We start from the raw sequence: 12,801 nt of genomic DNA on the forward strand, positions 1-12,801 counted from the left end.
TTAGTAAAGTTGATGCAGTATCGTTTGTAGATCAGTGGTGAACTTTGATAGCAACGTATTGGTTCCAGTTAACTCTGGTACGTCTCGTGTACTGCAAGTATGTATTTCTCCATTAACAAGAAACACAACTTCGTTTGCCTTGTGATACTTTTGCTGATCAAAATATTCGATACCCTTGTAAATTTTATGCACACTTGAATTATATTCATAAAAACAAGCAGAACGCATTGACCATTGATAATACTCTGTTGCATTGATCAACAACTTATACGCCTCTGCAGTAGTCTCATTAACTTTGGTTGCAGTCAACTCCAAGCCAATCCTAGAAAGGACAGTAAGATTTGCACTTGAGCTGCGAGGATCTGACTCCAAAACTGAGGTGCACACATCAGGAAACTCAGTTTGGGTGCAAGTTTTGATTATTAGGGGCTTGCCAATCTCATTATCAGCTTTTGCAAAATAGTGGCTCGAAAGCAAGAGAGAAAGTATAGCTGGAATCGCTAGGAGGCACAGATCAGAAACACCAACTTTCATGGCCATTTCTTACAACATAATGGAAGAGCCTATTGAAAAATATCGGCTTTGCCTATTTATATTGTAAAAACTAACTAGTTCATAATGGTCAAACTATTAGTTTCTATTTTTTTTAATACTTTTTTTGGAGAATAACATGGAAGAAACAAAGGTTTGCCTCTATAGCTTCTAACTGTACAGAAATTATTATCACATAGCAATTTTTAACTGGGACTATTTTTAACTGGAACATATAGTCCAAACCTTTTGGTCCTCACCTTGGTGCCTTTTGACATTATTCTATACGGATTTATCAGGTATCACAGTCATAAGGATAACTACAGAACTGATACGGGTTGTGAAGCTAAAAATAAAGCCCAAAATTTAGTTGCAATTTGTTTGTTTTTTTGTCCAATGGATGGCGTAGGAACTAGTTTGCCTCCGAATTTAGAGACTTATTTAACCACACTCAATTACATTCTACAGTCAAAATAAGGTTATTTTTATCATTTTAATTAGTTATTGAATGGATCTGAGGTCAAAGCCATGCATGTTAGAGAAGGTATATATTAGCATCCTACTTTGGTTTTTCAATCCAATAGAAAAGTGGCATAAGTACACATCATCATTAATTAGCTGCTCTTGTTGAACATTGACATATATAGCCATATAGGGGATGTGTGAGAATTAAAAGGTCTGTTTGTTAGTTTTTTTTTTTTTTTTTTTTAACAAATATATTATATTCCCCGAGGTTTCTCGTTTTTTACCCATTTAATGATATTTCATAGTATTATCTCTCTAAAGAGCTTATATTATTATGCCACATAAGCTTTTGAAATTTTACAATTTTACATGTAGGTCATTATTTTAATAAATACTTTTAATTAAATATAAATTCTATTATATATATTTAAAATTTCCATTAAAATTTTGACATATGATATTTTCTTCAAATATTGGAACATAAATATAGTTACGTGTACGAACACAATTATAGTAAACTAGCCTTTGAGCATGCGCGTGAGACTCTTCTATTTTTTTGGATACAGATTAATAATTTTGTATTTATTATAATTTGGGATTTTTACTTTTTCCAATCACAAAAAAAAAAAAAAAAAAAAAAAAATCTAAGAGTGTGATGAATACGTAGAGTAAGTTTTGTAGATTAGAGGAGTTTTAAAACTAACAAAAGAGTGATCCTATTTTATAGGAAGTTAGTGAGTAGATGTAGGAATTTAAATCAACGTAAAAGTAAGAGTTTATTAGAAGCCGGAATGCATTTCAACGAAAAAGTAGAAATTTATTATTTTTGTCAATTTACTATTTTAACCTTATTTTTAAGTTTTAGGTAGGGGTATTATTTACAATAAAAAAAGTAATAACTAACTTTTTTTTGCCAATTTACTATTTTAACCCTATTTTTTAATTTGTTGGTTAATTAACTTAAGGGTATTTTTGATAGAAAAAAAAAACAATATCTAATTTTTTGAATCCTCTTAATATATTCCGATAAACATGTAATGTTAGAATATATACTTCCATATATATACACAAATATAGCTTGTAGTGTATAATCTTTTAATTAAGCAGGAACCAGAAGAAAGAAGTTGCTCAACTAAATTGCCACTAAGCCCGCCTAACCCACCTCAAAGACGACCTCTGAATCATCTATCTCGTAACCTTGGTCATCCAACTCAATTTCAAAGGAAATTGGCCTCACCAAGCAATGGTAATTTCAAGCAAAATAAAATTCTTACAAGTTACAATGAGAAACTTTTATTCATTACTTCAATAATATAATAAGGACCCACATAAAAGGTGGACAAAAGTTATTACAATTAGAAAAGTTGATGCAGAATGGTTTTTAGATCAGTTGTGAACTTATCTAGCAATGTATTGCTTTCATTCAACTCTACCACGCCTATTGAGCCGCAGTAATGTATCTCTCCATTAACAGAAACCACAACTTCGCTTGCCTTTTCATACTTCCGCTCATCAAAATATTTGAGACCCTCCTGGTTAATTTTCTTGACGCTTGAATCATATATCTGATAGCAAGTAGCACGTATATCCCATTCTGCATAGCTAGATGCATTGTTCACCAGCTTATATGCCACTGCAGCAGTCTCACTAGCTTTGGTTCCAGTCAATTCCAAGCCAATCCTAGAAAGGCCAGTAATATTTGCACTGGAGCTGCGAGAATCTGACTCCAAAATTGTGGTGCAAACATCAGGATACTCAGTTAGGGCGCAAGTTTTGGCGATCTCATTATCGGCTTCTGCAAAATGGTGGCTTGAAAGCAAGAGAGAAAGAACAACTGAAATAACTAGATACAAAGGAGCACCGACTTTCACGGCCATTTCTTTCAACACAATGATAGGGGCTATTGAAAGGGACTCGCGTTGCCTGTTTACATTGTAGAAATTATTTAGTTTTTATAATGATCAAATAATTAGTGCCTTCTTTTTTTCTTTTTCATTTTACCTTCTTTGGAATGTACGTACATGAAAATCGAATACAAATTATCTCTCCAACTTTATATCCTACCAATTATAGCACTTTCCTTATAAAATAGCTATTATTAGAATGCAATTTTATGCTGGTACATATAGTCTCCAACCTTCTTGCCCTCATCTTGAAATGCCTTCTTTTTTCTTTTTCTTTTTTTCCTCATTATTCTATACGGATTTATCTAGTATCCAAGTCAAAAGGATAACGATGGAAGGGATTAGGCTGGTAAGCCTAAATATAAATCCCAAATTTTTTTTGGAATTTGTTTGGTCTGTTGTCCAATGGATGTTGTAGGTTGGCTACGAATTCAGTGAGACTCGTTTAACCGCACTAAAATCTAAACGTGGCCTATTTATAAGGCCGACTTATCTTGATAATTTCAACATTTACATTCTACCGTAAAAATTTTGGGATTTTTATCATTTTAATTCATTGTTGAATGTATATGCAGTGAAAGACATACATGTTAGAAAAATGGTTATGTTAACAAATGCCCTTATGGCAATTAGGCATGTCCCCGAGTAGGTCCAAATTAGATTTGTACCCAACCCAGAACCAACTTGACCACAATTCGGTTCGGTTTTGGGTCCAGTGGATAGCATTGGTTTCGGTTGAAACTGATGGAGTAGCAACAATGGTGAGAACTGGCCAAATCTCAATGAGATCTCGTCGAGATTTGGCTGTATCTCGACAAATCTTGTCAAGAACTGGCCGGATCTCAATAGATCTCGTCGAGATTTTGCTAGATCTCACCAGATCTTGCCGAATCTGCGTCTGAGAGAGGCGGATCTCGGTCAAGTTGGTTGGATTTGATTTTTAATGTAAAGATCCACCAACCAACCCACCGGTTTCAGATTTTGAATTTCGAAATCCGCCGCCGACCATCGCTAGCATCAGGTTAGGCGGTTTTTTGGTCTGGGTCGGGCAGTTTGGGCGGGTGGGTCGGGGACAGGTAAAGATGGACAACCCTAATGGCAATTGTTAATAAACTATAATAAAAAAGTTTTGACAATTTTTTCATGGGAAATATAAAAAACTGTCAACAAAATTAATTATTTTATCATTTTTCCATAAAATATTTCTAAAAGTAGTTCCTAAACTAATGTTTTTTAGGGCATTTGTTAATATTTCCCTTAAAAAAAATATATAGTATTATAGTAAGGGTCATGTTAATATTGCCCTTAAAGCAATAGTTAACAAACCATATTATTAAAGTTTTAACATAGCTTTGAGGGAAAATATAAAGAGCTGACAGAAAAATTATTTATTTTAAACATAGCTTTGAGGGAAAATATAAAGAGCTGACAGAAAAATTATTTATTTTATTATTTTACCATAAAAATGTTTCTAAAAATAGTTCCTAAACTAAAGTCTTTAGGACATTTGTTAACATTTTCCTTATAGTAATACCAAGTAGCATCCTACTTTAGTCTTTCAATCCACTAGGAAAGTGACATGTTTACAAAATAGACTGAGCATTATTATACCAATCCACAAAGACAATTTTTATCCTTAGTGGGGTGGTCCGGGTGGACATGGAGTCTACGATACTTAATCCTCCCTCACTTGTTTCTATAATAAGCTTAAATTTATACACAGAAATATTCTTCAAGGTTTCTCATTTTTAATCCATGATAATGCTCCAAAGTAGTACTATTAGTCTACTACATTTTTTCTCTATTTCTATTTCAGTATGCCTTCAACTTTGATGACTTGTTTAAAGTGTAAAAAAGCCTGTGGAGGATAATTAGAAGGAAGATACTAGCAAAAAATTTTAAGTAATTCAATTGAACATAAGGCCTCTGAACATGGAGGCCATGTTGAAATCCCTGACAAAGATGTTGGGTAATTAACAAGCCAAACTTCAATTCCCGAAGAAAAAAAATGGTTCTCCTCAGATGATTTGGCACTGTATAAGGTACTGTGGAGATCATTTCGTCAAGTTTTACAGGAATTCCTTCATTCTTTTCCGTAATATATCCTCTTATACAATTCAAACTAATTGACACTTTCTGCCATGAGTAAATTATGAGAAATGCTATGTGCTTCATCCTGTGGTTGTTATGAATCATGATGCTGTGTTAATATTTCACAACATTTAGCCTCTACTTTATGCCAGGCCAAAGTATCCAAAGTTACATAACTAAAATTTGTTTTGAGGAATATTCTTCTACTTGGTCTGCCAAAAATTGTATTTATAATAAGTTGGATTCAAAGTTGATCTTGTTGCGTACTTTGTATAAATGGATGGCCATATGAAATATTGATGTAGGACAGAATCTAGTATTAGACTTTTATTATATATTAATTTTAATATTTAATTTGTAATTCTCTAAATTTTAGGTTTAGGATTATTATTTCCTTGTTTTTAGGTGCTTTTAATGCTTTTTAGGTCAAATTTGCTTCCTATTTGGTTAGGTATTAATTAGGACTTATTTTAAAATATATTTTCTTGTTTATCAAGTTTTATGAAGAGTCCGTGGATTCGGAACTACATCTGGTTACGTAAGTACTACAAGAGGTAGTAGATTTAGGATTAATTCTATTGTAAAAACTTCCATTCTATTAGTGAATTATTGCCTTGTGAATTGTTTAGATTAAATTCTCCCCAGGTTTTTTACCTTGAAACTGGACAGTTTCATCGATTTTCCTAGGTCATCATATCGCTTGACTTCTTTACTATTCCACTTTATGTGATATGATTGTTATTGTTTAACCTAGATTTGCATAATAAACCTAAGTATCAACTTGGTTAATATATTAGATTAATCAATCTAAGTGTTCAATGGTCTAAATAAACAAACAAATGGTATCGGAGTGAGTTCTCTTTGATTGGATTAACATCCTGAGTGAGATCCTTGATTCTTGTTGTCATGGATAATTTTAAGTGCCTTTTTGCTCATACTTGTGAAGATTTGAATAAAGAAGATGCTAATGTTTTTGTTGATTTTATTGATGCTTGTGAAACTCTCCGTAAGGAATTATCTAAATCTTTGAAAATTGCTAAGAAATTTCAGGAAGAGTTAAAATTGCTAAGAAATTGCTAAGAAATTTGTTTGGTACCAAATTTGTTGTTGATAACAAATCTGTTTCTATTTCCGTCAAGCCTAAAGTTGATAATGTTTATATTCCTCCTTTTAAGAGGAATCATAAACAGAAGACTTATTTTACTAAGATAGACAAAGGTAAAAGTTCTGATGTAGATACTGAAGTTTCTAAACCTATGTCTAAACCTACTGGTAAATTGCAAAAGAAATCTCTTTTTGTGTCTACCTATCATCTTTGTGGTGTTGTTGGTCGCTTTAGACCAAATTGTTCTTTGTTGAGGCATGAACTAAAGACTAGATTTGCTTCTAGGAATATTAATGTTCCAGAATTTTTTCATCTTTGTCACTTTTGTGGTTTTATTGGTCACATTCGTCCTAATTGTCATAAATTGAAATTTAAGCATTTTTTATTTTAGTCTAGTATATGTGATGATATATCTCATGCCACAAGTCCAAAAAAATTGTTTCATATGCTTTTAAAAAATTTAAGCATGTTGGCTTATGAAAGGAAATTGTAGGATTTTTGTCTCTCTTAGAAAAATTGTGTAGTACCTTAAATACACTCTAGTTCTCATGGGTTTTCACCTACAAAGCCAAAGATGAGTGTTGTATGGGAGAGAAATGATTTGCTGAGGTGAGTGTTGCTTACTTGTTCTTAATTTAATTCTTTCAATTATTTGTGGACATGTTTAGTTTCTATTTTTAGCTGTTTTGTTTTTAGTTTGTTTTGATTATTCAAAAAAAAAAATCCAAAAACATTGAAAAATTTCAAAAAGACATAAATATTGTATTTTGTGTCTTGTTTTATTTTTCTTGAGGATTACATGAATTATAATATCTCTCTCTTGACTTGGAACATGCTTGATATTGTGGTGAAACATAGAAAGTGTGTATTGCATAACTAAGTGCATGAGCTTTATTTTATTTTTGTATGAGTATGTACTAGTTTGTATATATAATCAAGGGCTAATTAAGAAATTGATATTTTTTGCATGTGTACCCTTTATAGCTTATTTGAGCACTATCATGCATTGCTTTTGCATTGTTTTCGTTAAGCACAATGTGTGCCTTTTCATTTTAAATCATAAAAATTTTGAAAATCCAAAAAGATTTTTTGTTTTTTGTTTTTTTGTATTGCACACCATTTAGCATGTAATTGTGGTTGGCCAATGAAACTTTGCATTCATGACTGTGTACCTTATTTATCTTTGATAAGCTTTGTTTTTGCACTTTACTAGTTTGTGCTACTTTATACTTTATTGTGTGAACACTTGTGTTACTTGCCCATCTTATCATTGTTACTTGCCCATTATGAACACTTGTGTGCAGATTATAAAAGCTGTGCTCGGTAAGGTGTAGCACTTACATAGCAAGATAAAATGAGATGTTACAATAAATTAAAAAAATGTAACAAGGGTATTTTCTTTTCTATCTCCTATATGCCTATGCATGATATCTTTGATTGTGCAAAAAAAAAAAAAAAAAAAAAAAAAAAGCAAAAAGAATCAAAATTATTTTACATGATTGCAAACGTGTTTTCTAAGAGATGTGGGAGTTATATGATGTAACTCTTTAGGTGATAGTCACTTTCAAACTAATGTGATTGATGATGTAGAAAATTTGTTTAGTTACTATCTACATATCACCTATTTTGTGCTTTGTACACATACTAGTTGCACACACTACATGCAAATCTATGCTAAATCAAGTACATGAGAATGTGTATGTTTTCTAATCTAGCCATCTTTAATTGCATAAAATTTGTTGTGTAAATGCAATTTTTTTTTTTGGTTGGGAATTCAAAAATAAGATTTTCATGTTTTTGAAGTTTAAATTTTTTGATTTTAACTTCTTGATTGGTTTTGATATTTGCATTTGAAAGGTATCATGTTTTTAAAACTTTTCTAGATCATGTGCATCTGCATTGAATCTTAAAAACTACTTTTCAAAGTTGTTTTTCTACATTAAAATTTCCAAATTTTTTAAAATTTTAAAATTTACATTGTTTGACCGATCGAACCATACCCTCTACTGATCGAAAATGTTCAAATTTTAGGCCAAAACTCTTTGCTTGACTCAATTGATGCCTGATTGATGTTCGACCAATTGAAATTTCTCGGGAATTTTTTTTGGTTGATGCTCAATTCTTCTTGATTGATCAAACTTCAAAAAAAATTAGTTTTTAAAGTTCCTACCCAATCAGTCTTTTCATGCATCATTTGTGATAGGATTCATATGCATTGCACATATAGATTAGGACATGCATTGCATTGTTTTCTTTAATAATCTTGTAGTTTTGCAGACATTTCTTTCATAGATTGGTTTCACACACAACACGCATGTACTTGATCTAAAAATTGATTAATTAATTTTTGTGTTCAGTAAATTTTAGTATATGCTATTTTACTTGATGTGTGAACCGTTGAAAATTGGAAATATTTTTTAAGATAGGGTGGATAATAAATGTGCAAGTATTTTCTCTATTCTTGAGGTTGATTTGAGTTCAAAATACCTGGACACATGAAAACACTTTGCATGCTGAATTTTTATATCATTGACATCTATATTGTATAGTCTTAACTGATTGTGCCTTGAGTGTTTGCATGCATCTTTTTATGGGTCAAATAGTGTCAAGTTTGCACATATTGAAAGGGAGAATGTTTGTATTTGATGATGCACAAAATCATCAGTGAGTTGATCGTCCACACACGCGCCAATGGGTGTACCTAAAGAACAAAAAGAGAGAAAGAACCTATAGAGAGCACCGGTAGGGTGTCGACCAAAGACCCTCCAAAAGTTAAGTTAATGATAGAAGAATCTCCGAGAACTCAAGAGTGCAAGAGTTAAGGAGAATTCACGTACCTCAAGAAGGTTAGGGTTTGTTGTTAGGTTCTAAAGATTTAGATTAAATGTTTAGAATTATGGATGTATTGTGTTGGCAAATCGAGATCAAAACTAGTCTAGTCTAAGTGTTTAGAGTGTGCTTAAATAAGTGTGTTTCAAGATTTCAAAGTCTAGCTGATTGCAGAAAAGAGAATTCAAGTTTTGCCTTTCTCGACTGACCAATTGAAAATCGCAAATAGGGTTTTTTGCAGAAGGTTATTTCAGTCCAATCACAACAAAAATGTTTAGGGTTTCACTTTATCTTCCCCACATATAAAAAGAAAACCCTAGCTACGTTTTGAAGACTTTTGAGAAGACTTGTGTGTTACTCTTTGTGAGATTTGAGAGGTTCTGTACGTTCTAACTACACAGGATTCTACCGAAGCTTAAACTACAATCAAGGATTTATAGAACTAGTTGTTGCATTCAAGATCAACTACTGATGGTGATTTGAAACCTTTGAGTGGAGTCTCAAAGTCACAAGCAGGGGTGTGCTTGTGTTGCTGTTAATCCAAGAAGAGAAGGAGTCCATGGATTTGGAGCTTGCACGTGGTCATTTCAGTAAGTTACTACATGAGATTTAGGGTTAAATCTGTTATAAAAACTTCAATTCTCTTATAGTGGATTTGGTTTGCCTTGAGGATAGTTAAGTCAAATTCTCCCCAGGTTTTTACCTTGAAACGGGTTAGTTTCATTGGTTTTTTCCGATTCCTCTCTTAATTCCACATACAATTTTTTTTTTTTGTCTTTTTCGTGGTCAAAGCTTCCAAGGTTTTCTTCATCTATATTAGGTAAGACCTTTATACCCTTTCTTTTTCATCATATTACATGTTTTCATGCATTTTTTTTCATTGATTTTTAGGGATTTTCGCACATTAGAAAATTTGGGGGTTTTTTTTATTTATTTATGTAAATTGGCTTTTTGCTTAATTCTAAACCATGGGTTTTTGTTCATGCATCATTTAAACATGATTCACATGCTTTAATTTCCAAAATTTTAAGTTTTATTGGAAATTGCGAAATTAGGGTTCTAAGTTCTTGAGAATTTGGGGATTTTGTGAAAATTGAGTGAAATTGGCTACTGTTGTTGATAAATTGAGTAATTATAACCTGTTTTTTATACATGTTTTGTTGTTCAATTGATCAATATAAGGATTTATGAGAATTAGGCTTTTCAAAATTGGGATTTTTTTTCTATAATTCTCAAGTTTACCATGTCAATTTTGCAAATTGTGATGATTTTGGATTTTGTAAGAACATTAGATCAAGCATCATGTAAGATTAAATGTCATGCATCATATAGTTTTGAAATTTGCATGTTAACTTGTCTCTAATTCTTCTTATGCAGTCTGCCCTTGGTTTTTGTTTTTGTTTTTTGTTTTGTTTTGTTCTGCTGGACATGCTCAGGATGTTGATCCTCCTTTGTCACTTCGAGCCATGATGCAGTCTATCATGACGACTCAGGCTGCTCAGGGACAGTTACGTGATGAGCTCTTGACTGAGGTTTTATCATTGAGAGTCAATTTCTCGGATTATAGGAGTTCTTTTCCACCACCTCCACCCTTTGAGGATTGACATTGCCTTTGGCAATTCGTAACAAAAAGGGGGAGTAGATTTATGTATATAGAGGGAGTACACATGTATTTTGGCTAGGGGGAGTACTTTGTTTTTATTTTATTTTGTTTTGATGTATTTATATTTCAGTTTTTGGTTATTTTCTTTGTTTCACTTAAACATTGATGTGATGAGATTATGATAGTTGATGATTCTGAGGTTATTCATTATGATGTGTTCAATATCTACTTGCGTGTTTTGGTGATTTCAAAGTTTAAATTTTGTTTAGAATGTTTAACTGTATTTTCCACACATGCATTTATGAGTTGTTTTCAGTGTTTCAAGAATTTACAGGTTAAATCTTTCAACGGCTGTTGATTATACTAGCAACTAATAGTTAGTAGTTGTGTAAGATATGTATTAGGACAATAACTTGTATTTGAGCTGATTTTATTTAAGCATTACATTGGTATGTGTGTTTTGTCACGGATTGTCAAAGGGGGAGATTGTTAGGTTCTAAAGATTTAGATTATATGTTTAGAATCATGGATGTATTGTGTTGGCAAATCGAGAGAAAAACTAGTCTAGTCTAAGTGTTTAGAGTGTGCTTAAATAAGTGCGTTTCAAGATTTCAAAGTCCAGCTAATTGCAGTAAAGAGAATTCAAGTTCTGCTTTTCTCAATCAATCGAGAAATAGACTCGACCGATTGAAAATCCCAGATAGGGTTTTTTGCAGAAAGTTATTTTAGTCCAATCACAACAAAAACGTTTAGGGTTTCACTTAAACTTCTCTACATATAAAAAGAAAAACCTACCTACGTTTTGAAGACTTTTGAGAAGATTTGTGTGTTACTCTTTGTGAGATTTGAGAGGTTCTATATCTTCTAATTACACAAGATTCTACTGGAGCTTAAACTACAATCAAGGATTGGTAGAACTAGTTGTTGCATTCAAGATCAACTACTGATGGTGATCTGAAACCTTTGAGTGGAGTCTCAAAGTCACAAGCAAGGGTTTACTTGTGTTACTATTAATCCAAGAAGAGAAGGAGTTCGTGAATTCGAAGCTTGCATGTGGTCGTGTCAGTAAGTTACTACATGAGGTAGCATTAAATTTAGGGTAAAATCTTTTGTAAAAACTACAATTTTCTTATAGTGGATTTGGTTTACCTTGACGATAGCTATGTCAAATCCTCCCTAGGTTTTTACCTTGAAACAAGTTATTTTCATTGGTTTTCCTGGGTAATCATATTGTGGTGTTATTTACTTTTCCGTAACTTTGCATGATATGATTTATTTATTTTAACCTAGATCTAAAAATTAATCTAAGTAATCACTTGGTTAAAAAATTAGGTTAAACAATCTATTTAAGGAGTCTAAACAAACTCTCATCTGTTGTTTGTATAGTAGTGGAGAGTTGACTTGAATCGCTTGAAACGGGGGGACTTTCGTTATAGAGAGAAAGACCTCGAGATCTTAGGGCTTCTCTTCTTATATAGGGAAGATCTGATCATGTAGTAGGGTCTTTGGGAGCGGTGTGTAAGTTGTTTCCATGTAGAGGCATATGAGTGGACTCCATACAATCCTACGTGGAGTCTTGGAGCAACGAATCATCGGGGAGAGGAGTTTGGATCGTCGGCCTACCTAATCCAACTAGCTCGAGGAGTAGTGACATCCCTTGATGAATCTTTGATGAAGGTACTAAGTGTTATAGGCATAAACCGACAATTGGATGAGTTTCATCAGCACCTTGGGTCGAACGATCAAAAATATTCTCATCAGTATTCATGTGAATCCTCAACCTATTTTTTTTAGTTTGGTTTATGTTTCTTTATTTTTCCCCACCTCCAAAATATTTCTCAAAAATTGTTTTGTTTTTCCTATTTTTATAGAGGGAGAAAGCTATTTTTAAAACCTATACTATTCATAGGAGGAGTTGCCTTTATTTTCTATAGAGCTGAATTATTTTATGTTTCCTTTATTCTCTATTTTCTCTTGACCTCTATTGTGTATATTTATTGTCTACCTTCTGATTGGGTTGTCTTTGTCAATACGTGACCAAAAAGGAGAGAAATAGATGAAATTCAGAAAATGTTTTAACTGTTTTTATTTTGGGGGAGATGAAATTGTTTTTGAAAGGGGAAGAAAATAAATTTTTTTGTGTCTAACTTTGGGGGAGTGTTAGATTGCTTGTGGTTTTAGATAAAAAAGTTGATACCAAACTATTTGCTTTATGGCTCATGTGCTTTATTGCTTATTGTGATTCATATTATTTATCTGTCTTTATTTCCATG

The 12,801-nt window shown here is 32.4% G+C and overlaps 1 protein-coding gene across 1 annotated transcript; it reads right to left on the reverse strand.

Moving 5' to 3' along the window:
* On the reverse strand, positions 1-540 carry LOC142634859 (uncharacterized). The gene has a single exon (XM_075809109.1). It carries the CDS (start codon positions 538-540, stop codon positions 1-3), a length of 540 nt encoding a protein of 179 aa, XP_075665224.1.
* Positions 541-12,801: the final 12,261 nt, after the last annotated feature.

Source organism: Castanea sativa, chromosome 5 (genome assembly GCF_040712315.1).
Source record: "Castanea sativa cultivar Marrone di Chiusa Pesio chromosome 5, ASM4071231v1".
Taxonomy (NCBI): domain Eukaryota; kingdom Viridiplantae; phylum Streptophyta; class Magnoliopsida; order Fagales; family Fagaceae; genus Castanea; species Castanea sativa.

What these genes read in the sequence shown, in the direction of transcription:
- LOC142634859 (XM_075809109.1), bottom strand. Translation starts at nt 540, where the DNA reads ATGGCCATGAAAGTTGGTGTTTCTGATCTGTGCCTCCTAGCGATTCCA.